The 18,672-nt window shown below is 33.9% G+C and overlaps 1 protein-coding gene across 3 annotated transcripts in view; it reads left to right on the plus strand.

Annotated features, from left to right (window-relative positions):
- LOC118185054 (zinc finger MIZ domain-containing protein 1-like) overlaps positions 1-18,672 on the plus strand; it is a 547,573-nt gene that overhangs the window by 214,556 nt on the left and 314,345 nt on the right. For all 3 annotated transcript variants that reach the window (XM_085824218.1, XM_085824220.1, XM_085824219.1), the window contains one exon: positions 18,039-18,152. In XM_085824218.1, the coding sequence (XP_085680344.1) occupies positions 18,039-18,152 (114 nt within the window). The remainder of the gene's footprint in view (positions 1-18,038; positions 18,153-18,672) is intronic.

The following is an 18,672-nucleotide window of genomic DNA, read 5'->3' on the forward strand; positions in this document are numbered from 1 at the left end:
CAGTTGCCAACTGTCGATTCCACTCCCCTAATTTTCAAAGCACTCATGATTTCGACACTGCTTGTTTTCATTTTCAGATCTGAAACTTGTATTGATTCATATCCCAGAACTCTGTGATTTTTCGTAGCAGATAAAAGGATTTCTGCTGCGATAATTTTGAAAGGCAGGCATCTTTGCCAACTTAAAGTAGTGCCAAGTATCCTGATATTCATTGCATGACGAATATATATATATATATATATATATATGTATACAGAGAGAAATACCTCTTGCTCAGTATTTTCTGAAGTTCTCAACAGTTGTCGCTTATGTCATACGTTTCATTCTCCTCCTCCTCCTCTTCTCTCTCTCTCTTTCGTTCACTTCACGAGACTCGAGCGAAATGAATCACTCCTGTTCTCACATTGACACGTGGGTATCTCCCAGCTTGGTTTTCCCTGTCGGGTGAATATCGATTGAATCGATATTTTTCGCGCTGTTGAATGAAGCTTCCGTTTCCAACCTCCCAGCCTCTCCCCTCTTCTAGTTCAGTATTACTGCTTGTTTAGTTTTCAAGATCTCTCTACTCCTCCGATTTCGAATGAGACGCGGGATGTAGTAAATGGGCGAAATGATGAATGGCAAGAGTGAGAAACGAAAGGTTTCTTTTCTCTGTCCCTTCGGCCCTTTCTCCAAGCATGTGATGGAGGATGAACTACGTTGGCCTCACTTCGCCAGAGGCAATAAATAGCGTTGACTTCGGTGATCTTAGTTGCAGTGCCTTTTGTTTTGAAATAAGATCCAGGCTATATTTGGCGTTTTTATCCAAACATTTTCAGTATTTTAATACGAGTTTGGTAAAATATATCTATACTAATTCTTGAAGAAAAAGCGGTGAACTGGTACAGGTATTAGCACTAAGGTTTTCTTAGTCTGTTTTTTAGTCTTTCTTAGTCTGTACTGTAAAAAAAGCAAAGTATTTTAAGATTAGATTTAACTTCGCATGTAGAGTCATTAGATTTATTTTGGAGCAATATGAAAAATCAATGCCTGCTATGGGATTCGGACTTCGGACATCCCGATTGCTAGCCGGACGTGCTTCCAATTACATTACGAAAGCACTCGATAAGAAAGGAGAAAATTCCTCACACAATTAATCCTAATCAAACCTTCTAGCATGACAGACGATTTTTTTTTTTTTTTTTTTTCCGAAAATTAGCAGGACCAGAACGCTAAATGAACACAAAAATAAAAGTGACTAAATGTGCAGAATTGATTTAACCAACACAAACTGACTTCCGCTTCTCGCTGGAGTAAGACAGCATGAAATTCAGTTGTTCACACGTTTAAATTATATACTGACCCCGTTTCAGATATACCAAACTCGCTATACACTCGACGATGCATTGACGAGACACCTCGACACTAGACTGACGATTAACTCGATAGGATGCTACTCTGCCTACAAGCAGTGTTTATATAGCTTTAGGCTTGCCTTCGAGGATATTTTAGGGCTTAAACGGTAAGAATTCGTTCTAGAAATTTCTCCATCCGTCTATGGCACATCGCCAATTTTGTCGCAAAATGGGCGATTTCGCACCAAATATGGTAAATTTGACTTTCTTGCCATTTTTCTGGCAACCCTAAACCCACCCGCCTTTCGGGGAAGCTAGCTTACCGCAGCTGGGCATTTCGTAACAATATACAAGGTAACCAATATGGTGCGTGGGTCATGGCACGGTGTATATCCTTCAAAAACATGACTCCGCTTCGCTAAACATAACTTTATTCACACACACCATATTTTTAACACAACTATTAAGTGGGTTATAAGTTGAATAAGTGGGCCTACCAGCGGCCGAGCGGTAAAGTCGCTGGTAGTTTCGACTGGTTTCGATTCTAGGCGAACAGGCTAGCTGTATGGGGGTTTCCTTGGTTTCCCTCATTTGTAACATGTATATGAGCCAGTTTACATATCCATGTTAACATGTATACGAGCCCCCTTATAAAGTCCTTCACGAAAGCACCCTTCCCATTAGGCAGATAGCCCTTGCGTGCTTTGCTGTAATTAAATTCACCGGCACCCAGACGGTGTAGTGGTTAGGGGAACTTTTGCGAAGGGGCTGAGTTCTAATTCTAGAGAAGGTATGGTTGTAACTGTCCGTCCCCTTCATAGGAGGCAACGGTAGCCGCCTTTTAGGTGCCTCAACAATAAAATGGCGACCACAACTAGCGGCCAATACTGAATAGGTAAGTTCCTGCCATTGCATTAAACAAACAAACAAAAATATGAACCGATCCGGATTAAGCAGATACTAAGAAAGCGGGATTAGCAGAAACTTTCGTCGGAAACTTTCGCAGAAACTTTCGATTAGTAAAAACTTTTATAAATTCGAAAGTTGAATTGCAAGAACAGAACATCTGAAGTACAGTAGTGACCAGCGTAGCACTAGAAAAATTTTAACAGCTAGGAGTTTATTTATACAGTAAACCACTTTTCATAACAACATATCTGTCATTCCAAAACTATGTGTTTCCCTAAACTTTCTTTTCTACAGGTAGTGCCGTAAAACAGTGAAACAAAACAAAGCTGTTGAAGTATAATTTATCAAAGTACGAAAAATAGCAAGAAAAGGTAGTTTTAGATTTATTGTATTTCTTGATAAAAGGAATTTATATACGTCAGAGGAATTTAAAAATGAAGTTGAATACACTGTTCAATTGATCACTGTCAAAAATTCTACTTCTACAATTGAAATAATTGCAGCTTGCTGAAGAATAATCATGAATGATATGGAAAAAAACAGCAGTGTTGTAACAGCGAATTCTACATAATCTAAAAGAAATTAAGAATGCGTACGAAACAAATCCTTGACTCGATCGATTCTACGTCATTAAAATTTTAAGTGAACAAACCTTTTGAAAGATCATGTGAAAGATTCGTCTTTCTTCTTAAAATTGCGGAAAGTAAACTTAGGTTATGCGTATTTTTCAATCCGTATTTGTGCGTACGTATTTGACAATATACAATTAAAAAATTGTAAAAGAAATTTGTGAAAAATAATCGCCCATGTGAAGATTAATCTATATTTTGTTGAGAATAATTGAAACAACAAACTGAGTAATGCTTCTAGTCCTGGAAAAAGAACAGGAAAACAGTTAGAACTACACTGAAAGTAAGTTCTTTGAGCAGCAACTGTTGCATCGTAAATTGGTTTTCTTTAACCGTTCTTGGTTTTGGAGAAAAAATTCTGCCAGTAATGAAATGATATAAGTAAACAGATGCGAAGAAAATGAAAGAGAAAAATAAAACACCATTCTTAGACAACGATGGAAAAAAAGAAATGGCGGATTTCAAAACACTTGAAAAGTCATTCATGCGGACGTCTACCAAAACATTTAACGGACGCAAACTCAATGCTCTGAAAGCTTCGATTTGTGTTAATTGCTTTGAATTCCCATTTATTAGTTGGTGGTTAAGGTATCCGACTACGTTCGTCATCTAGATTTTGGCAAAAAGTGCAAATAAACCTATTATTGGTGTTATTTTATCAGAATACTACTTAAAATGAAAGAAACAGGTTAAAAATATATTAACAAAATATAATTTTCGATTTTTTCGGTGTAAAAGTGTACGAAAAATTAAAAAGGGGGGGGAATTAGCCAAAAAACATAAAATTTGGAGTACTCAATTAAGTACTAATATATTCTACGTCAGTACTGAATTACGAATAACCTGAGTCATGCATTATGAAAGGAATTAGAGTTCAGTTTTCTGGATATTTCAATGTTGGCAACTATGCTTTTGAGAAGCACAAATTGTTCGCAAATTCTGCAACTTGGTTGCTATGTATATACAGTTTAGTACAATTTTGGATATATATAGGCAAATCCATACACATGTATTCGTAACTGGCATATGAGGGAATGAAATGGCACTGAATAGTAATTCTCTTTGAACTATCTTGAACTTGCATTTGTAGTGTTAAATGTCAGAGCATGGCAGTGATGGCTCATTTTGCCTTGTCTTTATCGTCAATTGTCTGGTTTGAATGCTTGAATATCTACTTACTATTAACAACTCAATCAGGATGTCTCGCTTGCTTATCTGGCGGTTGTAGAGAATGGGCGTTGAACTGTGATTTCTGAACTTGACAACCGTTGGAAATGGCCCTGATTCTAACTTCGATTAAAATGATTGATGTTACTGTCTGCATCTCCGACTAGTGTTAGTAATGTTTTTATGATTATTTCTTTAAGCTCTCATGCTCTTGAAATGATCAACTATTAACAGCGTTTTCCTTGTTGTTATATGAATAAAATAAAAGTTAAATACTTTTACACTCCAAAAACCTAAAGGGTAAGCACATCTCCGTGTGTTCCGAAAGATACGATGATATCTGATTTGGATACTTGTATGACGTTGTTTGGTGAATATTTTATTCCTGAAAATTTGGTGTTGTAATCTTTTAAAACAAGAAAGTTATGGAGAGAATTTTTTATTTGCATTTGCAGTCACATTAATGACCCTTTTTTTAATGGCCCGGCGCTTTATTCAATAGCTGGCTTTATATATTATTATATACTTGCACCACTGCAAGGGCCGGAAGTGGCCATTTAATTATGAAAGCACTTAATAGGTGGCCACCGTCCCCCCTCCCCTGTGAAAGTCATGGAGGTAGGAAGGAGGTGGTTCATGGAGGTGGTTTCTTACCTCCATGATGAAAGTACGGACAGTTACAGACATGCCTTCTTCGGGATTCGATCACAGTATCGGCAAGGCGGCTTAATGGCGCCTTCTGTAACAGAATATTCTAGTGATTGGTGCTGTTCATTGAAATTTGCTGTTATTCTTCTGTAGTTGATTCAGCATTTGATTTAAATTTTCTTATTTACTTACATCATACATCTATTTATATAACATGCCAGCCATTTTTGAAAGTCAGGTTCAATGAAATATTTGAAGAGATATAATGTTCATGGCTTATAAGTTTAAATGTTGATCTATATTGGGCAGAGTTTTCTAGGGTGTAATTATTAGAAATAAGAATCAAAACTTCTAGTAATCGCACTCAGATTCAGATTAAATTTTTTATGTGAGTACACATAAAAACATTTGACGGATATATATAAGCTAAACCGGAAAACATTCTGTGAATATATACAAAATAGTCAAAAAGGCACAATGTCACCATACTATTTATTATTCGAAATTTATGTTACCGTATATATAATAGGTCGTAATTGGTATAAAGATGTGTTAAGGAATTGTGAAAGAATTCTGAAAATAATAACGCGACACGTGTTTCTAAGTTCGTGAATATGTGCTGCAGGTATTATATCCGATCAGAGCCAGTGCAAACGATGCGATCGCGCCCGGCGACAGAATTCGGAAGCGTTATTATTATTATTATTATTATTATTTTTAATTTAGAGAGGTAACGAGCAGTAACATTTAATGATGATAAAATTTTTAGAATTTAGAAGATGTATAAGGCAGTAGAATTTATAGACGGCTAATTATTTTGCTATATTAGAGAAATGCGAGACCGCAGAATTTAAGATTCGCAGAAGTTGCATCGTGTGGCAAAAAATGCCGTGCATCCGATTGAACAGATTCCACTGCTGTTTCGATTTAGTTCGCCAAATCTAGGAGATTCTCGGAGAAAATAAGTGTATAAACAAAGTATTTGTCATGCTTGCTTCAAAAATGAATTGCTTAGTCTCGGATTTGAATGCTTCAAGAGCCACATCCAAACTTGATGATCCGACTTAAATACCAAGATGCAAGTGCCTTTACTTCGGGCTCTTGTTGCTGCTGGTGAATCAGCTATGAAATAGCTGCTGAATATTTCTACCCCCATTATTTACTTATAAGGAATTTTTTTAAAAAAAATCCCCCTTAATTTCAGGTTTGTTGCGACAGTGACGCTTGGTTATAGAATTAATTAATTAACAAGAGCCATGAAGATAAAACTTGACTCTTATCTTCCGTCTGATTCATCTTAGATTTTATTGCCGCGTTTAAATTTTTCGCAAAATTTCTTTAGCCCATTCTTAATTTCTTATGTTATAATAATGATCTTTTGTTATAAAATGCTAGAACAGGCCAAGGCGTCCCAACATAGATTCAACATTGGGATATATCAGTTATTACAGCTGTCTTATTCATGTTGTATTAATGCATATTTCGGTTTATGTTCATAATGTATGTGAAGGTATTTAGGAACTGTTGTACTATGATTTTGTAATTCTAAACTAATGAATGGATTGTATAGAGAACTAACTATTTTATTTACGGTAATTACTACATTTACAGCCAAGTAAGCGTTTCTCTCTATATACAGTAGGTGGCACTGTATTCTGACTTAACAGCTATCATATTTATTTTAAAATTAAGAATGTTACTATTTATTATTTATATATACATTTAAAAAAATATAAATATAAGTGATGTGGTATCCATGCAATGAAAACTGATTTAAGATATTGTGAAGAATATTTATTAAAGTTTTTTTATCAAGAATTTTTGCTACTATTGTCTTTTTCTACATCTTCTCGGATTGGGTTCAGATGTAAAATGCCGAAAGCATTTAAATATGGCCATTAGATGTACACACATACGATATTTGGTGATGGTGAAGAAAAGATATTTTTGAATAATGAATATTACAGTTGCTTCGATTTTTTGCGGTCGTGTAGAAGAGACTATCAATGTCAATGTGAAGGATAAAATAGGAACGTCATCATTCGTTTGACAGATCTTTGTATTGCATTTGTTTTCATGTTATAGTAGTTTCACTTTATATCCTGGGTTTACTGTTTGCGTAGAATTTTGTGAGTTCCATCCATCACTTTGGATAGCATTAAAATTAAAATATTATTTTTTTGCGTCGTTTTGATTTTTTTGTCTTTCACGATCATTTTATTCAAATGAAATAAATGTTCCAAATTAAACTGCTTTTGTAATAGTCTTTTTTGATAAAACTATCGTAGCATGTGTTTTGTCAAATATACTCTCAAATGGTGATTTGCTTAATAATTTCCGATGCTATTCGATAAAGTAATTGTTTATATCTGATTGCAGTAGAATTCATAATTTAATGAGAAAATTCGCTTGAGTAATTATTTCTCTGCAAAATTACCCTAAGGCCGGTAAATGCTGTTCACCCGACTTCCTACTATTAACTTGTTTAATAGTCATCTAAAGATGATCGTCTATTTGCTAAACAAAATATAACCAATTAAGTGGCTACAATATCTTCGCTGAATTACTACCAGGTAATTAATGTAATATTGTGTAATTATTATTAAAGAATTAATTCATCTTAACGCGCACTCTGCTGAGCTAAATTTAATTTTAAATTGCCTTTTCATATAATGTTTGAAACTTCCCTTTCCGCTTTTTAAAGCTTCAGTATAAACGAATTTATTGCATTCTGAGATTATTACATTATGTATTATCCTTAAAAAATAGGTTAAAATATGTTATATTAATGTTATTAAAAATTCATTGCGAAAGATAGAATTTGTCGTACGCTTAGATTCCATATATAATCACTTCAGAGATTTTTTTTAAATAAATTATTTGTAAGAATTTTCCTATTTTATCTTTTCTTTCAGTTTGTGTTGTTTTAAATTATACTTCAAACATCGCCTTAACATATTCTTGTAGTTCTAATTAGTGCTGGATTTTGCGTTTTCTTTCATTAAAAAAAATGGAGGTATTTTATTTATGTGAAAATTATAAGGTATTTCCCCCGCCTTCCTAGCAGGCCTTCGTGGTGTAGTGGTCTGCACACTCAGCGCGTAATTGAGAGGTCCGCGGTTCGAATCCCGGCGAAGGCGTTGCATATTTTTCATCTTGCCTGCTTCCAAAAAAATACCTAATGTCTCTACAAAATGTCTGTCGTCTTTTCAGTTATTTCAGGTGTGTGATTTTCGTTTTTAACTATACAAAAGAGAACAACAGAGGAAGAGAAGCGATGTATTAGTCATATCGATAAGGAGATGGCGATCGTATGCCGGTGTTGATTCTACACATGTCGGTCAAATGTCATAGTTATCTTAGACCTCTGGCAACATTGTGAAGATTATAAATGTACACTGCGCAAAAGAAAAATAGGACAGTTCTATATCTCCCGTTCTACTGGGCCAAGATATGCAATACAGACTGACAGCAGAATAAATAAGTAAAAAAAAAATTAAATAAAAAGATGGAAGTAAGAGTAAACCGTACCTCTAGGTGAAAAAACTGTTGAGAGGTGCAAGCTTTCAACGCCTTGTATGGCTTCTTCCTTACATTGCACATTAGTTGAATGGGAAACATGATTTACAGATGCACATTATCCCAATAGGTATTCTTTATTTTCATGGTACTTACAGAGGTTCTCTTTCGCGATGAAATACTTATTGATCATCGATACCAAGTTATTCTTATTTAATTGTAACAATAATTAATACTATTTATTACTATTGGCTTTCATAATGCATTTTATGTCAGTATTTAAACTCATAATGCGAAATAGAATGGGGAAGGGGGGGAAAAACTTATCTAATCGTTGCCACATGTTATATTCAAATACTATTAAAAAAAAGTCTGAAAGATTTCAGATTTTAAATTACGTCCAAAGGGGCGTTTTTTAACGTTTTCAGTGTTACCTTTATTTATTAAATATCATGTTCTTCGCACTGAAACCATAAAATTCACTCCAATAGCGATGTCGAAAAATAATTTTAAAATGAGCTTATCTTTAAAATTTCCGATACACATTTCCTTGCGCTGGAGACAAAAGGTTCCCCCCCTCTCCATAGATTGTTGCCATTACTCGCTTTCAAATAGTTGAATTTGTTACTCAGAAATTCAGTAAAGTTTTACAAAATATGAATCGATCATAAAACAAATTCCAAATTTGGGCTTCCACATGCCCATATTCGCAGTAGAATTACGTCATTCAAAATTCGATGGCTCTATGTACCGTTGTTTCATCACAATGCAAGAAATATACATATATTTGTGCAGATTTTTCATTTTTAATTTCTTCAAATATAATGCAGGATTCTAACATTTGGTGGCAACAGTTTGAAAAGTGAAACGGACGTTTATAGTGATTCAACGCAAAATCGCAAAACGAAAACAGTAGTCCTTCAGAAACAAAGCCCTTTTGGACTAATAAAAAGATTAAAAAGCGGTAAAAATATGCTAGTATTTGATTAGATTAATTAATTTAACCAAAGGAAGTCGAGATCTGTCTGCGTCTGGAGAAGATGCCTTCTTGAAGGTTTTTTAGGGAAATAGGCTGGTAATTTATGTTACACATAGAGAACGAGAATTTTCTTGAAATTTTCCCGTTCGTCAGTATAACTTAAGTCGAAATACAAATATTCAGAAATCTTACCGCTCGATCGCTGGTAGGCTAATTATAATTTATTAGTCTGTTAATTAACGTAAGTGTTAACTAATACGCTATTTTCTGTTCCGTTATTATTCTTAATATCTTGTGAAGTTTTTTTAGGACAAGAAGGAGCGGGATATTAAAATTTTATCACTGGTTTGTACAGGTAATAAATAGTTCCACTGCACTGACTGTACAGTTCCGCTCCAATTTTAATAAAATTGTTGTTGGAGATTTAATTCTTTGAAAAGGAATCGGGTTGCAAAGGGAGATAAAAAAATTAATAATGCTGATAATAATGGAAATACCATTATCCATTATTTGATCCATATTTTTTAATTTTATTTAAGAAGAAATATCAAACATTTTTGTACCATATTCCTAAACTCGGTTTAATGAATGCAGATTATTTACAAAAAATATAAATAAATTTAAAAATAAAAATAGTGAAAAAGTTTGACTCCCTTTCTTTATTTTTTTGTAATCAAATATTTTAATGATTTTTTGTTTCTGTAATCAAATATTTTACTGATTTTTTGTTATCTTTTATGTCTTTTATGAATATAGATTTATTTGAAAAAATAAATTTAATCTTAAAAAATTAAGTTTTGCAGAAAATGACGCTTTTATAGATCTTTAACTTATTATCTTATAGAGCTCACTCCCTTTGGTAATATAAACTAAATGAGAGCTCTGGAAGACGTACTCAAACTATTGCTATGTTTTGGAAAATAGAACAGAGACTTGGGAAAGAGTATAAAATACTCTTTTTTTATCTCAGATAAATTAACAACAGGCACAGCTTGTGCTTCCAGAACCAGCCAGCATTTGTGGTGTAACTCAAAGTAAAGAAGACACAATAACACGCCGAACAAATACTAATTCAGAAGTCAAACAACAAAAGTCAGCGTTATATTTTCAAATTTTCACAGGACTAGTTTCGATGGTTTTACCGAACCACCATCCTCAGCTGCAAAAGCGCAAATGAACGAGATAGGATATAATGATCAGATAAGATAAAAAAGCCTGGACAGAAAATATCAGATGGCGCCACCAGCTTATTTTATCCAATGTTACACAGACAGAATGAGCACAAGTTGGCTTAGACCTGATATCAACGAGAACAGCCTATTGCGAGAATAACGCAACGCCACAGAATAACTGCTATCATGGGATTCAACTAGTAACGTGGTCTTCAGCAGGCGGAACACACTCTGATTCTACTATCCAAAAATTTCCTTTAAACAGTATCTCTTTCTACTTCATTTGAAGCCCAGCGAACTAGAAATTATTATTCTGGCAGGAAAACGCAAAGCGAGAACGAGAGTAAAGGTAATTAACATAAAATAATTCGTTAGTAAAACTAAATGCATTCCTTTTATCCTTTTAAACCTTTTACTCGAGATAATTTTTATATCAGCAAATGGTCTTAAATCTTCTATAATCAAATCAGATGAATATGGTGAATGCCGAATCACTTTTGACCTTAATAAAACCTTACATAATTTTTTAATATTCACTAGGCCTTTTTACATTATTATTATTGGAAAAGTTTTAAGAGTGAAACGTCTTTTTAGTGTTTTAATCTTCACATATAGAACGCCACACTGTCCGCATTGATGTCTGTAGCTATGAATTATATCTAAAAGATATTAAAAATTTCTAAAGCTCTCAACTTTCCATTATCCGTGATATATGTGATGGATCATGTTGACATGTGCAAGACACGCCCATGGGCGCACCCAAACTTCGTCGTATTCAAATGTTTTATGAAAAGAAATGAAACAAAAGTTGCTGTTGAGAATTTTCTAGTCATAAATTCAATTAAGTACATATAATGAACATGTAATAATCACACAATAAAAAATCTGATGTGAGCATCAATCACATCACTTCCTTGCACGGCCTGTTAAATTATACACATTTTTTCTTCATTTCATTTAAACTTAATTCCTGGAATATTCTAACTTTATTAAGCGATTTTTCAAGGCAAATTGCAAATGATATCAAAAACTGTAAATTTTGAAATCAAATATCCCGGTCAGTTTTTGTCTTACGGGAGTCAAACTTCTTATTAACTTTGTCTTTCCCTAACGAGTGTAAAACTTTTCAAAATATAAGTATAGGAACCGGAAGGTGGCATTAAAAGTTAGATTTCGTTATTTGCCGAAAATGACTGACCTACATGAGCGCATTACATCTCCCATTCAAGCTCATGCACCATACAATATTTCACCTTTTCTCTGGAAATTATAATGCCATTGAAATCATTAACAAAAATAAAGAGAAATCACAGCAAAAATGTGACTTTCGCTTGCTATTAAATCTGTTATTCAAAATTTTTCGTAAGAAAAGATGTATAGGTTGAATAAAAGTGCAGCATGTAAAAAATAAAGTCTGCATTATTTTTTTTTTCAAATGTTACAAAAAGGGGCACATCAAAATTTTTTTAATTCTTTCATTGATGAATATTGGGTATGAAGCCCCGCCATGATTGCTTACATGCTTGATTATGAAATGTATCTACAAGACCCTTCCCCCCCCCCCACGAATGTTTTGTTAAAGGATGACAACTAATTTCTTTTTGTTAAATTTAGGGTAAATAAAATTGAGATTTTTGGCAGGAAGAGTTAACATAAGTGTTAAATTTATTAAAGCTAACGCAAAACATGTTTCATTGCAAGTTATTGCAAGCTGTGGAGTTACTAGGTTATATCGATACAGAAAACGTGAAAAACTCCCTCATCGATGTTCGAATTCCTGAACTCTCGAATACGCGTCAAAATGTACTTCCAGTTATACCATGAAGCCATCCGAGAGAAAAGGACTTATATACTCTCCCTTTAAAGGGCGACTGAGGATGAGGTGGATCCAATTTCCAAATCGTGGTGGTGATGAATTATCGTCTGCCACCTTTAAGTTACCCCATCAGGTTATATCTGTGCAAGAACTTGAAAAATGGGCTGTGCCCTCGGCAGGATTTTTAACTCCTGACCTCCCGAATACGCGAGCGTGCTTTCAGTTGGCATCACAAAGACATATTAAAGGAGGGATAAAATAACTACCTAATAAAGAATTTTGCTTAATTTCAGGATTATCCCGCGAAAAAGGAAGTACTGAATGTAAAATTATTTCAGTTTCCCTGCAAAGTATTTTTTTAAGACTTGCTGAAATTTTCCGTTTTTATTGTTGTAGAGTCATTAGGTTAATTGGAAGCAGAACAGATGAAAAATATGCAACCGCCTTCGCCGGGAATCGAACCACGGACCTCTGGAATACCGGCCCAGGGTGCTACCGTTACACCACGAAGGCACGCTAGGAAAGTGGGAGAAATACCTTATATTGTATGTGTTCATTTATAAACATTTTCAAACGTTACATTTTTCTTGGGTGTTTCTTGCATTCTGATATTGTAAGAAAATTCGAATGAATGACGCTACGTAAATCCTTCTTTTATTAAGATTGCGCAATACGTCCATTTACAGTTGTAGACTTCCTGCTTCCTTCAGTGATTATGCGAATTTTTGAGTATGTATTATATGAACCCTTACGCAAAGATTATGAAATGTTTTCCCATGAAGATTGCAGCATACGTTAAATGGGTATTTTGCTTTGAATATCAAATAAAATACTCAGGTATATGAAGTATATGTCGTAAGCCGGAATAACGTGTATGGTGCTTTATTGGCTTATTATGGTACAACCTTACCTTTCGCTAAAAGAGAAAAAAAGAGTCATTGCATAAAGCACACATTCAAAATGCATTATTAAAGGCATTAAGAAATCTGAATATATCTGATACAGGAAAGATTTAAAATTCCATCGGGGGTGTTACATGACAGTCAAACATTTTCGCAAAGCTATACTTATGAGATGGTCTCAACTAATCCGATGTATGTCGTATGGAATGCGATTGGTTATCGCGGTTGAGCCGTGTGTATTGTAGCTGCGAGTCCTTTCGTTGATATGATTGATCGTTGTGTTTGTTGTTGGGGGCCTTTGTTGCTGTATGGGGAGTCGCGCTATAACGATGTTCGTATATGTATGCCCCTGGTCCACGGAGGTGTTCCTTGCCTCATTTGAGCTCATCTCGGCCACTAGATTATGTGCCCCTTTGTCTGTTGCTATTTGTTCGTACGTGTCGCCACCTTTCAGCGCAGATGGGCAGTGCGGCACAACGAGATCCTCGTGTCCTTGAAAATTGTAAATGACTTTGAGATTTGATCGTGAGTATCTTATGTAGCTGTCAGACATCGTTACCGCTGTCGCAAAGCGGCTGATTGGTCCTTGAGATAGCTACATACACCTTTGTTTAAGTTGTTCTGATAATTCTTATATTTAAAACCTTCTTTTTGCGGTGTAATACATTGTGATATGCAGACGATAGGCGCAGGAGTGGTAAGGGCGATAATACATGGAGCACAGTTTTTGAATATATCAAAGTTCATACGGAATTACGTATGCCAATTTTAATTTTCGAAATTTTCAAACGAAATTCATTTTATTGGAAAATTTCATGAGGATAGCTGGCCGATCAGTAGCGCGAAACTGTGCATGGGATCCTACTCCTGGAGGTTGAATGAGCTACTATGCATGTATTCATGTGCAGAACAACTCCAATTATACGAACTCCGGCTATCCGAATCGCTTTCATAATCAACTGGAGAAGAGAAGGAAAAGCAAGCCCAAGACAAGGGGAAAAAAGAGACAGGAAAAGATGAGGGTGACGTGTCACTTGAGGAATTAAGAAATATTCTTTTGAAAATTCCTGGATGTTCAGAAGTTTGTGCAGCGGAATAGATGATTTGTGATTCGTCAGACACTGGATTTCAAATTCTAAATGATGATGAACTTAATAAAAGTGTAAGAGAAGAAGGTGTCGAGCAAGAAGATGGCCTTAATGTTGAAGCTGACACGGGGCCATTAACTAGTGAAGCGTTCACCGGCCTTGAAGTGGATGGAGCGTCAGGACGAGTGTGACCTGTCAAGTGGACGTGTCATTGTCAAGTGGATACGCAACTAGGCTGCTCGAAAACGGATGAAGACCGTCAACAGCTTACTTTGACCGAGATGTTCAGCAAGCAATGGCTTTCAGCACTTGTAAGTACTGTACAGTACGCCTTATAACATGTACGCAAAAGTGGTGCCTTTTCATTTTAATTAATTAATGGCTGTATATATCAGCAATAAAAGAAATGTTTAATCGGCTTTGATGACTTTGCTCTCTTTATGCATCAAGATTTAAATCATTACACACTCAAAGAGAGTTTTTAAATTAGACATGATGTATCCAGCTAACCTATGTAAGGGCCTTTCTACTTGAAAAGGTTGTTTGATTCTAACAAGATGCTTTAGGTAAATTAATGGACCCAAAAAAATCATGTTTTCATGTTAACCCCTTCGCGCCGACTGTTACGTCTACGTGCCAGCAACGAACACACTTACTTCCCGGCCGACACGCAGGCGTGCCAGAGTTTTCCCGTTCTCCACCGACTGTCACGTATTTGTGCCAGTGTCCTGGAACGTTTTTCAAACTATAATTTCTGCCACAAGATGGCACATAATGGTTTCAGATACATGTATATTAGACCTTCTACTTGAAATGAGAGAAGCATGACTCGCATACGCGTGTTTTTGATTATATAAACAAAAGGGGAAATAAATGTTTCCGAATGGCGTGATTTATGACGTCTCTTTAAATCGCAAGGAAGAAAAAATAATTAATGTTAGGTTGGCCATGAATGCCTGTAATTCGCGTTTATTCTTAGATGTAAATGAACGAAATTTTGATTTTCAGGAAATTCAGCGCGCCAAACTTAACGTCTTTGGATTAGATGTATCATTCATAAAGCGCATTTTTATTTAAATTGTTAGTTAATAACATGCAGATTAAATATGAAAGAACGATATCTTACTTTTTTTGAGAGGCAATAGACTCCAGAAATGTGAAACAATGCATTAAGGTGAAACAACAAAATCGTATTTCGAGACTAATAACCCTTTTGGGGTATTAATGGCGATTTTTTTATACCTAATGCACGGAGTATAAAGACTTTATACTCTTTGCTATGAACAGGGCATGTTTGTCGCGAAGAAGGTATTTTATTTTTATTTTATTTAAAATATTTTAATATCAGGAAAGTAAAGGAAAGCAGCAAATACTGTATTTAAATAAGATGCAATATTTCACGATCATACACCTATTATTTTTAAAGATATTAAACTTAAAAAATGTGTTATATGTTTTGTATATTTAGACATTATGAATATGCACGCGACTCCGAAGCTAAAGTAAAAAATTAGATTTTTTGAAAATGTTTTTAAAATATAAAGATCTAAGATAATACATAATTTTTTTAAGTTTGTTTAAAATTTTAATTTTAAAATATCCCTTTTCCGTTATGCACCTGCCAGATATTTTGGCCAGCTTTTTTTTTTTAATTGCAAACAATTTCTAGTTATAAGGATAGTTTATTTGTGACAAAAACACAAAAGCACATATACAGCAGGACACGCCATCACCTGGCTGGTTTGTGCCAAAAAACCTGGCAGGTGCACAACGAAAAAGTAACTTTTTTTTGGAAGGGGAGGGCAGAAGATTAAATATGAATTACAGATTATATACGAGAGACAAGAAGACATTTATTTCAAAAGGAAGTATTATCAAATATAAATCGAACTCGATTTTTCCATTGTAGGATAGTGCATATGAAAAATTGTTTTATAACAAGAAATATATCCCAGTGTGATAATTCCAGAAAATATCCTTTTATCAGCAACAAATTTCGACTACGATAATATTTTTCTAAACATAAGAAGTATAATCTCTCACATTAGTTCAATAAAAAAAATGCATATTTTGAAAATTTGACAGTAATAATACTTTGTCTGAAACTAAGAACATTATTATTAGAGTAAGAATGAGAGATTTAATTTAACAGTAGCCAGAAGGCCGTTATCAGTGCCCCCTTATCAATGTGAAAGTTAAAAAAAAAAAAAAAAAAAAAAAAAGGCTATAACCTTTCAGATTTTATATTACTGTAGATTCGATATAGTTAGATATTATATTATAAAATTCAATTCAATAGCAATATCACAAAATAATTTAAAAAGAGCATATCTTTAGAATTTCTGATACACAGTCTTGTGCTCTTCCCCCCCCCAATATGGTGTTGCCATTGCTAACTCTGAAATTGTTGATTTTGTTAATCAAAATTTTGTTAATGTTTTACAAAATATAAAATAGATAACAAAAGAAATTCTAAATTCCTAATTTGGGTTTCCAGGTGCCCATGTATTTGGGTGGAGGACTACATTATTCAAAATTTGATGTCTCTATGTACCATTGTTTTTTTTTCACAATGTGAGAAACACTCTTGCAGATTCTTCATTATTTAGTTTCTTAAAATATAATACAGGGCGATAATGCTTGGTGGCAACAGTTTAAAAAGTGAATCAGCACAGAAAGTGAAACAGCTTAAATGCTGTTTTGAGAGTATAAGCCCTTTGGGTCTGACATCCCTTTTGGCTAAAAATAGGCAAGTTGACACCTGCATCTTTCTTCAGAAATCTGTTTGATGCATTGTATATTCATAATTTTTTTTTATTTTTTATTTTTTTATTTTTTTTTTTTTTATTATTATTATTATTAAATAGGAGAAGTGAAAAATATGCAGTTCCCTTGCTGGGACTCCAGACCTCTTGAGTATGCATCGAGTATGCTTCCATTTATATCATGGAGGCATGTGGAACAGAAAGAGAAAATACTGTTTTAGTGTATTTTCCTGTAACTTAAAAATCTACTGAATTTAGTTAACACTGCAGAATTAAAATTTTGAGTATTAATTGTAAAGCAACTTTTTTATAAAATTTGTTATATAGATATAACGTTAAACATAGAATCCGTTTACTTGTGGGTAATTGCAGATTGTAATTTTTAAAAAAACCCTGAAAACCAAATTTGTATGGAATTTAAAGTACTATTTTTCAAATGTGTTCTACAAAGTGCTGTTCCATCTCCCTGCCAAGATTGTTGTTTTGTGAAAAAATTTTTACAAGACGCTTGCATATAACATGTATCTTCTATCTATTAAATATAGTAAGGTGTATATAGTTCTATCTACTAAATATAGTAATGTGTGCAAAAAATACAAATTGAATTTTAGCAGCTGTCCAGTTCACATACAAGATTCCCTTTTCTCCCCCTTGTTTGCAGTGTACCATGCTATATTTCATTTCAGTTAGTTCATTAAAATATTATTCAGTTTCACTGTGCTAAGCAAAACAGAAGATTACATAAGTGAGAAGTACTTTGAAGACATTATTCAGCACTTTTGCCTCCACAATCTTAAAAAAAACAAATATTAATATACTCATATGATAATTTTTTTTACAGGCTGATAGTGACCCATTTCATAATTATGAGTATTATTCTTCTGCTTTTCTTCTTTGTGCCTTCATTTATTTGTTTATTTTCTATCAAATAATTCAAAAGTGGTTTAAAATTACAGTTGTTGAAACAACATAGTCAAAATTATGAGGCCTTTTTTACTGGTTTATTCAAATTTATGGTATATAGTATTATATTGCAGGATGTTTTTTGAAATTTAATAAACAGCAATATATTTCTTTATTAGCTCACGAGCATTTCATTTTTGCTTTTAGGCATTGACTACTCCCAGTGCCTTCCAGGGTGCAGCAAGGGAATTGTTAGAATGGTGTGGCGATCCTAGAGCATTCCAGAAAGTATTTGAACAGAATCTCATTGGGTGCTTAACTGTGAGTATGCATATTTACATTATCTTTTACTCGAAGGCAAATAAATGGCAGATGTGCCTTGACTTTTAAGAGACATTCCAGATATTTCTATAATTTTTAAATTGTCTAAAAAGTTAATTATTTTCTTTTCCAAATTTTTAAAATATAAAATTACGAAAGGAACAAAATTTTGTTTAATAATTCTTTTGGGGGGAGGGGGGGGCTTTTTTTAAGAAAATCACTGTACCATTATTTCATTAATTTGCATAACTAAGCTCTGCTTTTGTGTGACCACATTTGAATGCTTATGATGTTAAGTCAGTATGAAAGTCTTGATTATCATTAATATGATCATATGCTTGATTATTGAATTAATATGATGTTTGATTGTATTACTTTATCGTTATCACTGTAATTTAATTAACTAATAATTAAGTTAATCAAATTACAACAAAAATGGTAGAGTAACCATTGTCGCTGTAAACCATTATCCAGCTTAGTTAATTAAATTACAGCGATAATGGTAGAGTAACCATTGTCA

Source organism: Stegodyphus dumicola, chromosome 9, assembly GCF_044657685.1.
Source record: "Stegodyphus dumicola isolate Sdum_Otavi_A_Nest chromosome 9, ASM4465768v1".
NCBI classification, from domain to species: domain Eukaryota; kingdom Metazoa; phylum Arthropoda; class Arachnida; order Araneae; family Eresidae; genus Stegodyphus; species Stegodyphus dumicola.